Genomic DNA, 15,137 nt, shown 5'->3' with positions numbered 1-15,137 from the left:
CCCTTTGTCTTTTGCTGTAAGTTAAGAATACTTTCTCAGTGCTCTTGCCTAAACAAAGCCTAAGTCAAAACATATGAAACAATCTTCAGAATATTTTGGTGTTCACGTCCTACGTTTACAGTTTATTACCTCTCCCTTCTTGAATCTGCACACTTTCATTCCAGACATAGCAGAGAGAGGTTAAATATAGCATGTTCAATTGTTTCCACTTAGCGGTTGGGCCAGCCCTCTCTCCTAACGTCTGTCTTTAGAGAAAAGGTCTTCATATGTCAAAGTATTACTTCTAAGAACTAGCTGTCAGTAAAAGGATAACCAGTAACTGCCAGAATAAAACATTTGAGTTCATTAGTAATATAAAGGAAAGTAAACGCAGGATTATTTCTCTAAGAAATTTTATTTACTGAGATCCTGTCAGCCCCTCAGAGAACAAAGTAAACTCAAATGAACTCAAAGTAGAAGAATCGCTGTATATCCCAAGAAGGTTATGGGCTCTTTTTGCATATCAGTGTCCTAAAAACAATCTAATCTTAGAAAGGGCGTAAGTGTGTTTGTGTGTGAGCTTTCTCTTTCAGACAATTCACGTCACAAATTTTCCTCTTAAACTCCTATCAGATGTCCAGATTTCCCCCCTCTCCTTTCACTCATTGCAATGACATCACCCTGTCAACGTTGCTAAGGAAGGAAGGAAGGAAGTAAGCATCTCCCTCTGCCACACCTAAAAAGCAGTAAAACATGTTAATGGGCGTGATCTGGAGGATTAATCAAGCTATAATTTGCTGTTTCCCTCCCGAGGGAAAATACCCGCAAAATTAGGCTGAAAAAGCTGTTAACATTCCTTGCCATCTCCCATGCTACGACTGAGTCTGTAAAGTGGTTTTAATTTTGCTCTTGTAAAGAATAAAGTCACCCTGGAGGATATTAAGAGCTCCCTGGCCCTCCTCCTTCAGTTAGTAATTCACAGTTAATTAGTAAATGCACAATGACTTTCCACTGGTTTATTTTGCACCGTGGTGTTACTTGTTGTGGCCCTTAATATTAACAGAGTTTTGTCCTGATATTCAGTATTTGTCAGAAAATTCAATGGAAGGACCAAAACCAACAACTAATTGATTTTTACTAAGAAGTATTCTTGCCCAACAACATTTAAAAACACATCATTGAGTCACACTGTTGCACTGAATGACACATTGCTTCATTACAATGAACATGAGCACTGTAGTTTGTTCTGAATCATTTCCACTTATTCAGTCCTGCTGGTGTTAATACTCACTAAAGCTCCAAGTGTGTATTAATCAGCCGCAAAAGTGGTCTTCTACAGTGCCCTGGGGCGATGTAGTTGAGGGGTCAAGACACCAACCATGAACTGCAACGTGCCGATTTGACTCCATCTGGGGACCTTTGTTGCACATCATTCCCTTTCTCTCTCTCCTTGTTTCCTGCCATCTCTCTAAAAGCTCAAAATGCCTCAAAAATACTTACCCACCCAAAAAAACAAACTACAGTGGCTAGCTTTTCAAGGAAGTTATTGAGCCTTTTCTTTGGAAAGAAACTCTATGTTTGTGTCTATTTTTAAAGCTGAACAGCAGAAATGAATGGGCTTGGCCACAGGCAGACTGGGAAATTGGAAAAGCATTGAGAGACGGATTAATGCATTGTTGATTTTGGTCTTTTTATGCGATTTTTGACAATGAAACATAGAGAATAATGCCATTCTTTTAATATTATGTTAACCAGTGGAAGTTCAGATCGTATATTATTGCACTGTACACTATTATAATAAAACATCTCTTAAATTCAAAATTTCTCAAACAAATATTGCTTTTACTTTTGAGGGAGTTATGAGTACAGTGAGAGAGATAAAATTTTCGTAAAAAATAATACAATTCTCTACATAGATTACAGTATGATGCTGTACTGCATCACTAAATGATTTTTTTTCCTTTTATTGTTTGCCACTCTGCTCCTTGCTCTCGCCACACTTCCTCACTAAAGAGAGAGGAAGTCAAGAGTTAAATTGAGTGTTGACTAATGTTCTGGATGCTCTCAGTGGCTTTGAGTGGTTCTCCATCCAGGAGAAAGAGACTCACTCCTCACAGCACATTGTGACCCTCGTCCACAGTAGCCAGACAACACTGACTCATAGCGCATGATGAATGACCTCAGTTCTCTGGAGACTCACTCGGCTCAAACAAAACAGGAACGTAGGCAGAAACCAGATTGTTAGGATGTGGAGAAAAGTTGGGTAAGAGCATCTTTAACACTTGGACAAATAACAACAAGCACTTCTGGGAATCTGACTTTGCATTATTTTAAAGTAAACATGGCTGGTCATGCAGCTGAGATTAGAAAATGTGCACGAATTGAGATTTTGTTGAAGTGATAATAACCGTTTTCCCCTTGGCTTTCATTTTGTTCAATTATCTCAACAGTGTGATGAAACCGCACTACCTCAGCCTCTGAGTGTGCTATTCATTCAATTCATGTAGCAGTCTGTTTGACCTTCATACCGGACTCTCGATGAGTCCACGCCATCTCATTGTGTCTTTCTGAGTGAACTAACAATTGTGCATTGTGTGTGTTTTTGTTTTGTTTCAGGGGAGCCGGGGGCACTACCGGTACCACTGGCAGAGCCACAATGTCAAACACAGCGGAGTGGATGACATGGTGCTGCTCAGCAAGATCAATGAGGACGCCATCGTGGACAACCTCAAGAAGAGATACATGGATGACTACATCTTTGTATCCTTCCCTCACAATCGCAGTTCACACCTCAGTGAGGAATTGCTGGGTTCTGTGTCATGCCTGCTATTCCCAGAATAGCTGAATGGTCATTCACAGTGTCATAGTAGCAGTGAGTAATAGGCCAGTGTTGGAAGGTGACGCCTTCCTCTGAGCCTGTGCTGTGTGTAGGAGGGCAAAGGGCCTCTCCGTATCCCCGGCCAGACCTCTCACTCCTACTCATTCTCTTAAAGAAGTCAGATTCGCTCTAGTTTTCTCTCACTTTGGTGCAAAATATGAAAGAAATGGTGTGAGGAAGAGCAGGTTGCATAAGTCTACAGTCAGAATCAGAGCGGTGTTGCTATCTTTTTTGAGCAGTCGTAATTTTTGATTGTGGTGTGCTGAGAGCTATCATTTCCATACAGCACATTGCACAAATGGGAGGTTAAGGTTTTTTAAATGTGCAGCTGTGGTGGCTACACACACACATAAGCTGTTCATGACGTGAAAAGAGTTGAAGAATGAATGAATAACCCCTTTGAAAAGCAATGGTGAGCGCTCTCAAAGCAACTCGTTACATAAACTTCGTCCACGCTTTGGCAAGCGTTGAGGATTATGAAATTTAGTAAATGCTGGCAGTTATAGGTTCGACAACTCTGAGTCAGGCCTTTGATTCGGTTCAATAAATAGCCGTAACTGTGAGGTCCCCCTGCCAAGGCTGTGGGTCACTGTAGGCCACCCACAATAGCAGCTTTATTTGCCTTGAGCCGCGTTTTGGCTTCAGGGCATAAAACCTCACAGTGTTACACGGCCAGTCTATTCTCTGTCATTTGTAAGAACTGGATACTTATTTAGTCTCAGTCCTGATCACCAAATACTCCACTGCTGCACACTCTCTCTTGACGTCATGGCAACCTAAAATTAAGTAATTTCTTTCATACCTCTCTTTGTAAAAACGTAATTCAGTTGTTTTGAGATTGTGTTGCCAGTTCTAAAACATTAATAATCTTATGACGTTTGCACTTGCTTTTCATTTTGCTGTTTTGTTTGTTTTCGCTTTATGATCTTTAATATATAACCTCCTCAGACATACATTGGTCCTGTGCTCATCTCCGTCAACCCGTTCAAGCAGATGCCGTACTTTGGAGAAAAAGAAGTTGAGATGTATCAGGGGGCTGTAAGTATGATCCCATCTTCCCTTAAGAGACACATGAAACTATATGACTTATTAAGTCATTTTAATGGCTTCTGTCAGCTGAAAAGTTAAAACCAGAAAAATCCACCTCATGCTGTTTAAGATGGTAACAGTCTGAAGAACAAAGGCTTTGAAATGAACCAGGTTAGATGCAGTGCGAACTTTCCAGTGAGCTGGCGCAGATGTTGCCTGTCAGAAACTTGACTCAACCATTGAGAAGGCTTTGGCAGTACCTTCGTAGAACAGCCTATTCAAGTCTGCCTCCTCTGTTGGCCGGCCTGCTGAGAGTGGGCTTGTCTCCCTGAGCCAGGAGCACACTTGAAGGCTTTTAAAATCCCAACTGACTGTGAAAACACTCAGCGTTACACATGCCAAATTTAACAGTCGACTTTTGCAGATTACAGTTGTACTTAAGTGCACCGGGTTCAGATTTGCATTGTTTTCCAGTTCAAACTACAGGAGAAAGTAGCAGAAAAGTCATCATGGGGTTAATATAAGTGGGGTTAATATATACATGTAAATGATGTAATTCTATATATCTCATTAACAAATCCCATAAAAAGACCAAAAGCAACTACGCACTAGTTCATCTCTTGATACTTTCTGTTTTCCTACCTTGACTGAAGCCCTCGGCCCCAAGCTTATTCATTCATTCTTGAGGCATACATATTTAAAAACAAGACACAAATATATCATTTTATTTTTCTTAAATGCTCAGTAATTTGCTGTAGTGTGCACTGTAGTTTTGGGCAAAAGTTGCTCAAACAGGAGTAAGTAGTGTGTTTGTAAGGAACTATTTTCAGCGGCGGATTTTTTTATGCTAGTATTCACAGCAGCAGGAGGGTGTGCTATATGTGGGATTGAGTGAAAATAAACTATAGTGCCCATGTTCATGATAATGAAAAAACAGTGCACTCATTTGTGTGTTTTCAATATTTTTTGGGTAACAGTGGAGGCACAAGGGAATAATCAGACTTACTTGTTAGTTGATCTTGTTCGTATTGATGATAAATAAAATATAGAACATCTTCCTCATCCTTTAATGTGTTTTTGGCTTTAGTTTTAAAATTCACAGTCTTCACATCCTTGGATGTTAATGTTTGAAGTCAGATATTCCTGATATTATTTCATCGTAATTTGGCTCTCTCCTTCTTTTGTTAACCCTCAGGCTCAGTATGAGAACCCTCCTCACATTTACGCTCTGGCAGATAATATGTACAGAAATATGATGATCGACCGTGAAAACCAGTGTGTCATCATCAGGTAAGACTTTGAAACTATAATCACATACTGTACGATTCTCCAATGTCTTCACAGATCATGATCTAATGGCATGTGACAACCAAAACACACATGAGCACGCAACAAGAGACAGCTTGATTAAATTCTCCATTTAATATGATATCTCTGTTGACTTGCTGTTTAACTTGTTAGTTGTATGACTTCCACACCTTATAGCTGTCAGTCAACTCACCAAACATCCAGGATGGGAGAGAGTGAGACAAAGGCTGGAGATAGTAATCTGTGCAATGTGATCTGTGAGGAGATATGACAAAGCTGCTGCGCCTGAGCCTCTGCAGGTCATGATAATGGATGGGAGGGGCACAGGAGAACAGACGTAACAGGTTCCACCACATCATTTAGTACAGCTGACTGACCAAAAGTGACGTGTCTCCCTGGGAGTTTTTCCATCATAACAATTTCAGGTTCAGTGAAATGCAAATTAAGGAAAATAAAGATGCTCTAAAACACAAGTATGAAAACAATACTCAGTGAACAACTGGATGTGGACTCAGGATGTGAGTTGAAAACAAAGCGATTGTTATAGTGCCTTTTTTTCATTAACTTCCTGCTTTCAGGATAAAAAAACAGGAAGAACACCTGCATGATCCTTGACCCGGCATTCCTCTTTCTCTATTTAGGGATTTTTTAGATCGTTTTACAGTCTGTTTGTGTCGGTGAGTGTTTTTGAGGTAGGAAGCTGCACAGAGAAAAGTGTGGTGTCATGATTGAGGCTTTATCCTATGGTCCAGTCACCTGAGCAGTGTGGTTCCTATAGTGCTTACCTCATGATGAATGACCCCTGCTTCAGCACTTTAGCCCGTTGTTTGGACAGCGAGCAGTTGCTGGTTCAGTTTCCCACATAAAGGCACTGAGGTGGATTTTGTGATCGACTAAATCAGCAAAACAAAAGCATGGAAGTGGTTTTATGATGAACCAGGTCTCAGCAAACAAAGGCTGCTGTGAACTGCTGGCCAGGCAGTGTGGTCAGCATCGCCCTGTGTTAGCTCTTTTTCCTATTTACTAAGAAAATGTGTGAATTTACTGTAAGGGATATTCAGCATGAAGAGGTAGACGATTTTGACTATTCTTGCAGGGAAATTGTGACGTCTTCTATTCCTCTGTTATTTTAATGCCATTTCATTGGAAGGTTGTATACATTTAAGAGTGTATCTATTTATCTTGCTCTTACTACAGCATGTGACTGCTGAAATTTGATATTATAAGGGTGAATTGTAGCAGGTGTTGTGTTGGTGTTATCAGTTTGGCACTCCACATCACAACTATGTGATGAAATCAGGGCCCTGACATCTTTTAAAGGTTCAATCACGACTTTTGTCATCCAAGAACCAACCTCTTCACATCTGCTCCGATCAGAAATACGTGATTTCTCAGTTTGTCGACATTTTCACACATGAAGCCACAAATTTCAGTCAACATGTCACCTGAACTGAGCAGCTCCTTAAACCTAATCCTACCAAAAAAAAGCAGGTTTATTCAGTGCGGGCTGGCTTATTTAATAACCGTCCATGAGCTCATTTCCAGACACAGCTGTGCTTTTCTTTTCAGAGGTGCCAACAGAGCAGGGTGCTGTTATAATTAGACCGGTTTAAGGGGACAATGTGTATTGAGAGATTGCCAAGATACTTTTAATGATTGAAAAATACAGCTTTAGTCAGAGGGTGTAACTCACAGTGGTTGTTGTGTGTATGTTGTAATTAACATAAGCTTCTTCACTTGTATTTACTTTTGTCTTTAAATGTCTGCCTGTTGATCTACTATTGCCATATGACTGACACAGCATCATACTTCTGGTTCGTGTTTTCTTGGAGTAAAAATAAGATTTCCATTATATGAGAACAACATCTAAATTTGACCAATCAATCGGCCTCCTGTATTTGAGGAATACAGTTATCTGGATGTAGATTAGCAAAATGATTTAAAGAAGTTGGATTATATTGTTTGGATTAACAAACAAAGGCCTTGGACTCATCTGCTTTTCTCATACTATCCTCTTGCTCACCAATTTCCAACCTCAACATAGATTATTTTAGGCTAAATGGACAATTGATTGTACTGCTTTGAAATGGGCTGCTCAGCAGTTTAGACACTGTACTGTACCAATGGTCGGATGTCTGACTCCTGCTGGCTTGACGCAGCGGCAGTCCAGAAACTGAGGCGTATCAGCAAACGCTGAACTTCAGTATGCGTGTAAAACAATAATAAAGGGAGGTGCTGCTACCAAAGCTGTGTCGCCATACTTTGCATGAAGTCGTATAAAGTCCTTCTCTATTCATACTGTAGAGATTTACCATGATTGAGAGCTCAGATGGTATCGGCACTTCAAAGACATTTTAATTATGTGTGTACACGTCATTTTAGGCACATTAAAAATAAACAAAATCCAAAACGCATGAGGATATTCTGTCATCGTCTGTGTACCCACATGTCTCCATTCTAATTATTTTTAGACAATGTCATCCAATGTGCTTGTTTTCTTTCATAAAATCTGCTCTAATGAGAAAAAGCTTTCATAACACAATCACAATTACAGCTTCAAAAGTCTGCAGAAGTTAATTATAGTCACAAACACTTTCACTAAATCCTTGTGGTAGTGTGTCATTTTAAGTTTTTTCCCTCAATTTGAAATGAAAAATATATTGAACTACTCACTTTTATCCTTCTTTAAGATTGTTAAATTGGGCCTTAAAAACAGATGAACGCCGGCTCGTCTGAATTTAATGCAAAAGTTGATGTTTTTAAGATACTGTGAAAGCAATGCTCTCTTCATCATCATGAAGAAGCCTGAGGAGTTTACTTAAATACTGTTCATGTAAAGTCTAGTAGTTCTGTGGGAATGCAATATGCTTTATTGTATTTAAAACCCATCAAAACTAGAATACAGTGTTCATGTGTTTCTCTCATAACTGATTTCTGTAAAGATTTATGAAGTTGATGCTTAAACCCTGCTGCTTCTTGCATTGTTTAACTTATGTCCTTGTTTGGCTAATAAATGTCTGCGGAAGTTAACAATGCCTTCAGCATTAGAGCACCACAACAATGAGACTCGCCCTTTTGGGGGCTTAAAGTGGGACTCAAACTCCCACTGCAGCTTGTGCTGAAAATAGCCCTTCGCAGAATTACTTGCAGGAGGAGAAACAATATTCTCAGATGGAGCTCTGGAGGTTCGTCTGACATTAAACGTAAAACTGAAACTTAGCATGTTTATTACCCGACCCCATGTTGTTACTTGAGAAGTAAGTGTGCAGCAAGGTAGCCCAGACAATGCTGAGGATCTGAGAGAGAGACAGGGAGTATATAGGGGGAGGGTTACAACCATATAGAGACTGCTGTGTAATAGAGTGGCTCCCATGACTTCCTCTGGCAGCCCCTAACAGTCTGCAGCTGTGGTTCTCACAGAGGCATTACCAACCTGACTCTACTTTAAGGCCCAGAAGAAAAAACAGACTCCACTGCCAAACCACATATGTCAAAATAAGTATGACCCTGGCAAAGTGAAAGGCAAGGAGGAAAATAGACAAGTGTAGGGTGTGGGAAGAGAGAGATGAGGGGAAAAATCTGTAAATGTGACAAAACAGAATTAATGTCCTTATTACTTTAGCATTCATCTGCCCAGATGTGCGGTGGCCTATCACATGTTGAATTAAATTTAGCTTCAACTTTCCCAAAACTCTTTTACTCAGTAAAAGGGGTGTGTACACATTTCACCTGTTTATTCAGTAGATTCTGTATGACTGATTAGTCCTAGGTCGTCTTTTCTTTGATTGAAACATGTGCACAAAGACACACATACACACTGACACGTGCATAATCCTAAGAATGACGGGGAACATTATCATTTTTGTGGTGTAAAATTGCATTTTTTGGTCACTTTTATTTGTAACAATTCAAAGATGTTTTACAAATGAAAAGGAAAGAACGAACCTCAATAAAACACAGGATTCAATATATTTAACACTCTATTGTCTTTATGTCCATGTTGCCCTTAGATTTATCCCAATCCAGATATGATGGCATCCTCGTTGTATCCTGCTGTTTAAAGGATAGGTTCACAAGATTGTATATGTAATATTTTTCATCTAGATGCTCAAAATCCTTAATATGATCAATAATTGTTTTGACTTTAGTTACAGCAGGATTTTTAGCATCTAAATGAGAAATACTACATACACGATCTACATTGTTGGGACATGGAAATCAAAAATAAACTCAAACATCTTCATGACAATGATTATCACATAGCATGAATATCCTTAATTAAATAAAAATTGTTGATGTAAGAGATTCAAATTTATGGAGCTGCAAACATCCAGATAAAGTCACTCAAAGGACATAACCCCACCCCATTATTAAATACAAAAATACAATGGCTGTTTTGTATCAAATACCAAACAGCCTTCCAGGCCTGCATCAATCACTTAACTTGACATCCAGGCATATATGCAGGTGTCACATGCTATAACTCAGTGCATCAGATGAATTTCAAGTTAGCTCAGATTACATGTATGAAAAAACACGTGCCTAAGCTTTGTCTGTTTTTCAGTGGAGAGAGCGGAGCAGGGAAGACTGTGGCGGCCAAATATATCATGGGCTACATCTCCAAAGTGTCAGGGGGCGGACCCAGAGTACAGGTGAGCACTTCTCGAGGACGCTATGTAAGAGATGCGTGAAATGTTTGAGATGTTTGAGCTGTTGAGTTTCATAGATTAAATGATAACTCTGTAAATATATTTAAGAAATATTACAATGAGTCTTTTGCAATGCATAATTTTGTGACCTGAGTTGACAGCAAAAAGCAAATACTAATCAAAATCTCTTTTAAAATCAAATCCCTGCTCATTAAATAAAGGGAGCAGAGATTCATATCTATACTGTATAATGACAAGAAAAGCATCTTCATTTACTGAGACAAGGACTCGGTATGTAGATGCTTCTCCCATCATTATCACCAAACATTCAACAGAGAACATTGATTGTGATTTTTTTTTTAAATTAATGGCTCTCATTTAATATCAATGTCAAAATATTTTATTCTTTTTTGCACATCCTACTTGGAGAATCATTCACAAATTCTGCATTACATGTAATGTCAGTGTAGACTTATATGATATCAAACAACCTGTTGCTACTTTCAACCCTGGACTCATTTCCTTTCCTCAAACCCAATGCTCCTCCTCTTTTCATCCTCACCCTTATACCCCATTATCAGCCCATCAGCAGCCTCTTATTCACCCAGCGCCCCCCCCCCCCTTCCAGCCATCTGGCAGACCCCCACACCAGCAGATGTCCTGTTCCTAAGCTTGATAAAGATCTAAGTTTCATGAGGAAATGCCTGCACCATGATGGCATTTATATGTAATCCACTCAGAGCTTCTTCCACCAGGGCGATATTAGAAATCACCTACAGAGTTTAAGTTTGAATCAACAGTAGGACTGGTAATCTATGACTAAGTCCTGAAGTGTGTTATTTAGCAGTATTACTCTTTTTGAGTATTCAGAGTTGCAAGTTGGAGTATTAATGTTTGCTTCTAAAGCAAACACACACACACAAACTTCGTCATTCAGTGTCACTTCTCATGGTTCCTTTCATCTCTGCACACACTCTGTGATACGTACAGTTATGCAATGTTTACGGTGTGTGTTCACACGTGTGTGAGAATAGTTTTGAATAGATAATAACTCCCATGCCAATATTCATCTGTTTGACAGTTACCATCTTCACAAAAACTAATCCTATCTATTAATAATTACACATAATTATTTCTTGAAAATCAAAGTTATGGTTAAAAAAGTATTTTTTGTAACATCTCTGGACAATGTGGGAAATGTGCTCTCACTTTACTTGTCATCTCTTTGATGTGATACTGTGTGTCCTGCAGCTCCACAAATAAATCAATCATGTCAAAACATAAAAGATATTAGTGTAGTGTAGGTTGCCTATGAAAAGTTATTTATTATAAAGTAGTAAGCTAATAACTGTGTTAATAACTAAGTGTGAACTTCAATGTTTATTTTTTCATTTCATACAGGACTAAGTTCAGGAATGCAAAAGAGTCCACAAAATAACTTTCTCCCCGCTTCTGTGTACAATACTGGAAGTGGGAATAGCTCTGTCTGCTGCACTGATTTAAAACTCATGTGTTTCTGACATGCAGATGGCTCACAGGAAAGATAATGTCCTCCAGACTTTGTGCGTCTGTCTGTGGATGTGCATCTGTGTGTGTGTGTGTGTGTGTGTGTGTGTGAGTGGAAAGTTCCAGAGACGTACACACCAGCTTGTCGGTGAGGATGTGAAGAGCGTGGTGTCTCTAGCTGCTGTACAATCTGTGTGTGACGTAGCTAACAGTTCATTGCGTCTGTCTCCTCGCAGCACGTCAAAGACATCATCCTGCAGTCCAACCCGCTGCTAGAAGCTTTCGGTAATGCGAAGACTGTGAGGAACAACAACTCCAGCAGATTTGTAAGGCTTCATTTCTGTGTTGGCCCTTCCACATTTTGAATATCAGAGCACCTAACTTTGTGTTACTGGCATTGACGTTTAATGTGGCTCAATTTAAAAGTGGTTCTTGTTAACCAAAGAAAACATATGAAAGTCCATTTCAAAGAGTATAAACCTACAAGCAAAAGTTAAAAACAGGAGCGGTGAATTGAAAACTTTCGTTTTGAAAATCTTCTCACATCCGAAAACAAGCCTGGATGACTCTGGGATATTTTAAGATAGACAAAATTAGAATAACCCACTCACAATGCAAATCCTCAACTGTGGAGGGAAATAAACGCACTAGGTACCAGTTGGCCAGGAATAATATGAGGACTCAACTTTTCTGTGGCGCACCTTTGGATCCCAGCTGAGACGTTGGAAAACAAAGATTTACAGTAACGGCTTTTCTTCTGTTTTCTGTTTTATTGCCTGAGGCTGCAAACCTCATGTGTGTCCTGGTTAACCAGCGCTGCATTCTAAGGACACACTGTACAGAAAGACATACGTGCTGAACCACTGAGGCACATCTTCTACTGCTTACAAAGGAAGTTGGTCAGCAGGGACCTGAAATTAAGGACAAGCACATTTTAGAAAAAAGTATTCCCTCAGAGCTTTTTCGGCTGAGTTTATTGGTTCAGTGTTCAGGTTAGCATACAAAGCAGTATTGTCTCAGGAGTTGGGATTTTTTTGGTCTACTTTTGGGGAAATGAATTTTGGTTTGGCACTGATGGCCTGAGATCAGTACTTTTGAGGTAGTGTCTTTGGATAAATAGTGTGTCTGTTCAGTTTTGGGTTTCAGCTTGACTGGGACAGTCAACAGATATTACATTACAGGCTTGTCTGGAGAACAGAGCAAACACAAAATATGCACACACACACACACACACACACACACACACACACACACACACATATACACACACAATACAATGCTAGCAACCCCAGAATAGCCAGGTGCTGGTATTTCAGATCTTATAGCCGTTGCTTTAAGCTTTACTGCAGCCCGCTCCAATAGTAAAAACAAATCACGCTTTGATCCATCAGGGGAAATACTTTGAGATCCAGTTCAGCTCCGGTGGTGAACCAGACGGAGGGAAAATCTCCAACTTCCTTCTGGAGAAGTCACGTGTCGTCATGAGGAATCCTGGAGAGAGGAGTTTCCATATATTCTATCAGGTAAGACTTTCTTTTTTTTTAACTGAGAAGCGATGAGGAAACATTTGGCTCATGAAGAGAGTCTGTGAGGGAATTTCAGGACACGTTGGATTAGACGTGCCATTTGGCTGCAGGGAGAGGGTCAATCTGTTTTCATTGTGCATGGCTATAGGGGCCCCTGGAAGAGATCTGAGAACTGTTCAGGCTTCACATGCAAAGTGGAGCACAGAATATAAATATAAACATGAAAAAGTATGAAAATGAGACTACACACAAGCCTTGTGCAGAGGCTTTGTCTATAACTGCTGCCTACGCAATTATACACAATAAATTTTCTCTGTGCAGTTGATAGAAGGAGCCAGTGGAGAGCAGAAGAGCAGCCTGGGGATCACAAGCCTGGATTACTACAGTTACCTCAATCAGTCTGGCTCCTACAAAGTGGATGACATCAACGACAAAAGCGACTTCCAGGAGACAGTGGTACAGTACTAACTTCACGCCTTCGGTTGTGTTTCAAGTGCCTACAATAAGTTATACTAGTCTTGTGCCTAACGTGCGGTTCACAATCTTCCCTTTACATTCCACTCTCTCCCTACCAGTCCTCTTTTGTTTTCTTTTCCAACAGTCTCCTCCTGTTTTTGTTTACCAGTAAAACCGCAACAGGAGTAATTAGAGGACATGAACTAGGTACCGCAGGAGTGAGTGAACCCACACTGTGGCCCCTGATTTAGCATGATTTTTTCCTTTGCTTTCCCAGCATGCCATGGAGGTGATTGGCATCTCAGCAGAGGACCGCTCCATGGTGCTTCAGATTGTGGCTGGAGTCCTGCACCTGGGAAACATCAGTTTCAAGGAAGCAGGCAACTACGCTGCTGTGGAGAGTGAAGAGTGTAAGTAGGCTCACGTACTCTGACCTGTTCGGGAAAGAGTTGAACACTAGTTTGTTTACTGCCCTTATGTGGTTCACCCTAAAACAGGTAGCAACAAACTACAAGCTGATGTTAAAACTGAAAATGGTGGTGCTATTTAACATTTGGCAAAGTACTATCCCTGATAAAGACAACAAATACACAAAACTGTGTGTGTCAGTGGGAAAATTAGATGAATTTGATGTGCAACGCTCCGTTTCATTGTCCTTCACAAAATTGTTTGGCAGAAGATTGTTGGTCAGCCTGGTCAGACTCTGAGAGAAGGTTATAGGTTGGTAGCAATTTTTAAGGAATATAAGGCATAAGGCATTAAAATAAGTCAAGTTGTAACTAAAAAACATAGGCTAGTGGGTTTGAGAAGCTGACTGGCTGCCTCCACAGTATGTTGATGACAATGGAAAATCAAGTTTATAGCTGAGCACACAGGGCAGATATAGCACTACTACAATCTAACACAGTTATATAGGCAAGAGTCATACTGTGTATTTAAGTGTCAGTGTTACTCTTTTATGTGTGTGTTTATAACAAGACTCAGAGTCTACAGCCACACTAGTGGCTCTTTGAGGCAGTTCTGTGAGCTAAATGCTAATGTCAGCATGCTAACAGGCTTATGCTGATGTCAAGCAGGTGTAACGTTTACCATTAGGCTGATGAGAATGTCATTAGGCTAGATGAAAAGTCACAAGATCACTAGAGTAATTGTAAATCATCCTCTGGGGAACATGAATGTCTGCACCTAATTTTGCGCCAATCCATATAATACTTGTCAAGAAATTTCACTGGATAAATAAAAACTTTGACCTGTTTGGTGGACCTAAATGACAAGTCAGGGAATCACCAAAATTGTTAAGATTCATCCTCTGCAGACCATGAATGTCTGTACAAAACATCACGGCAATCCGTCCAACAGTTGCAGACATATTTTAGTCTGTACCAAACTGGTGGACTGACCATCTGACTGCCTGATATCCCTTAAGTCTTGCTGTTAGCAAGGCTACAAAAGAGACAAATAGACCTACAGTTCAGTGGTTATGACTGAGGCTGAAGAGGCTGGTGCTGATATCCAGCTTAAGACTGAGATGTGGTGAATATTTTCTTCTCATTGCAGTCTTGCCTATGTGAATGTCTCTCCTCTCTTCAGTGTCCTGAGCTGCCCTTCTTCAGTTGGTTTTGGAGGATATTTCTCTCTCACCACTTTCACTCCCTAAAATTTTTATTGTGTTAATGCAGGGCTGCAGCCAGTACTGTCTGGAGTAATCCAGGCCCTGCTAGATTACCAGAAAATAAAACACTATTATTGAAGGTCTGGACATATTTTGTCAGAGACAAAAATTACTTGGAAAAATACTTCTCCCTC

At 40.0% G+C, this 15,137-nt stretch overlaps 1 protein-coding gene across 3 annotated transcripts in view; it reads left to right on the top strand.

The window, feature by feature from the left end:
- Window positions 1–15,137, top strand: part of myo1ea (myosin IEa) — a 58,844-nt gene that overhangs the window by 15,791 nt on the left and 27,916 nt on the right. For all 3 annotated transcript variants that reach the window (XM_042434839.1, XM_042434761.1, XM_042434680.1), the window contains exons 2-9: window positions 2,596–2,739; window positions 3,806–3,895; window positions 5,082–5,176; window positions 9,759–9,846; window positions 11,586–11,675; window positions 12,741–12,872; window positions 13,197–13,331; window positions 13,609–13,741. In XM_042434839.1, the coding sequence (XP_042290773.1) occupies window positions 2,596–2,739; window positions 3,806–3,895; window positions 5,082–5,176; window positions 9,759–9,846; window positions 11,586–11,675; window positions 12,741–12,872; window positions 13,197–13,331; window positions 13,609–13,741 (907 nt within the window). The remainder of the gene's footprint in view (window positions 1–2,595; window positions 2,740–3,805; window positions 3,896–5,081; window positions 5,177–9,758; window positions 9,847–11,585; window positions 11,676–12,740; window positions 12,873–13,196; window positions 13,332–13,608; window positions 13,742–15,137) is intronic.

This window comes from Thunnus maccoyii, chromosome 1 (genome assembly GCF_910596095.1).
Source record: "Thunnus maccoyii chromosome 1, fThuMac1.1, whole genome shotgun sequence".
Taxonomy (NCBI): Eukaryota; Metazoa; Chordata; class Actinopteri; order Scombriformes; family Scombridae; genus Thunnus; species Thunnus maccoyii.
The sequence above is the reverse complement of the archived record's forward strand: the minus strand, read 5'-3'. Positions and strand labels throughout refer to the sequence as shown.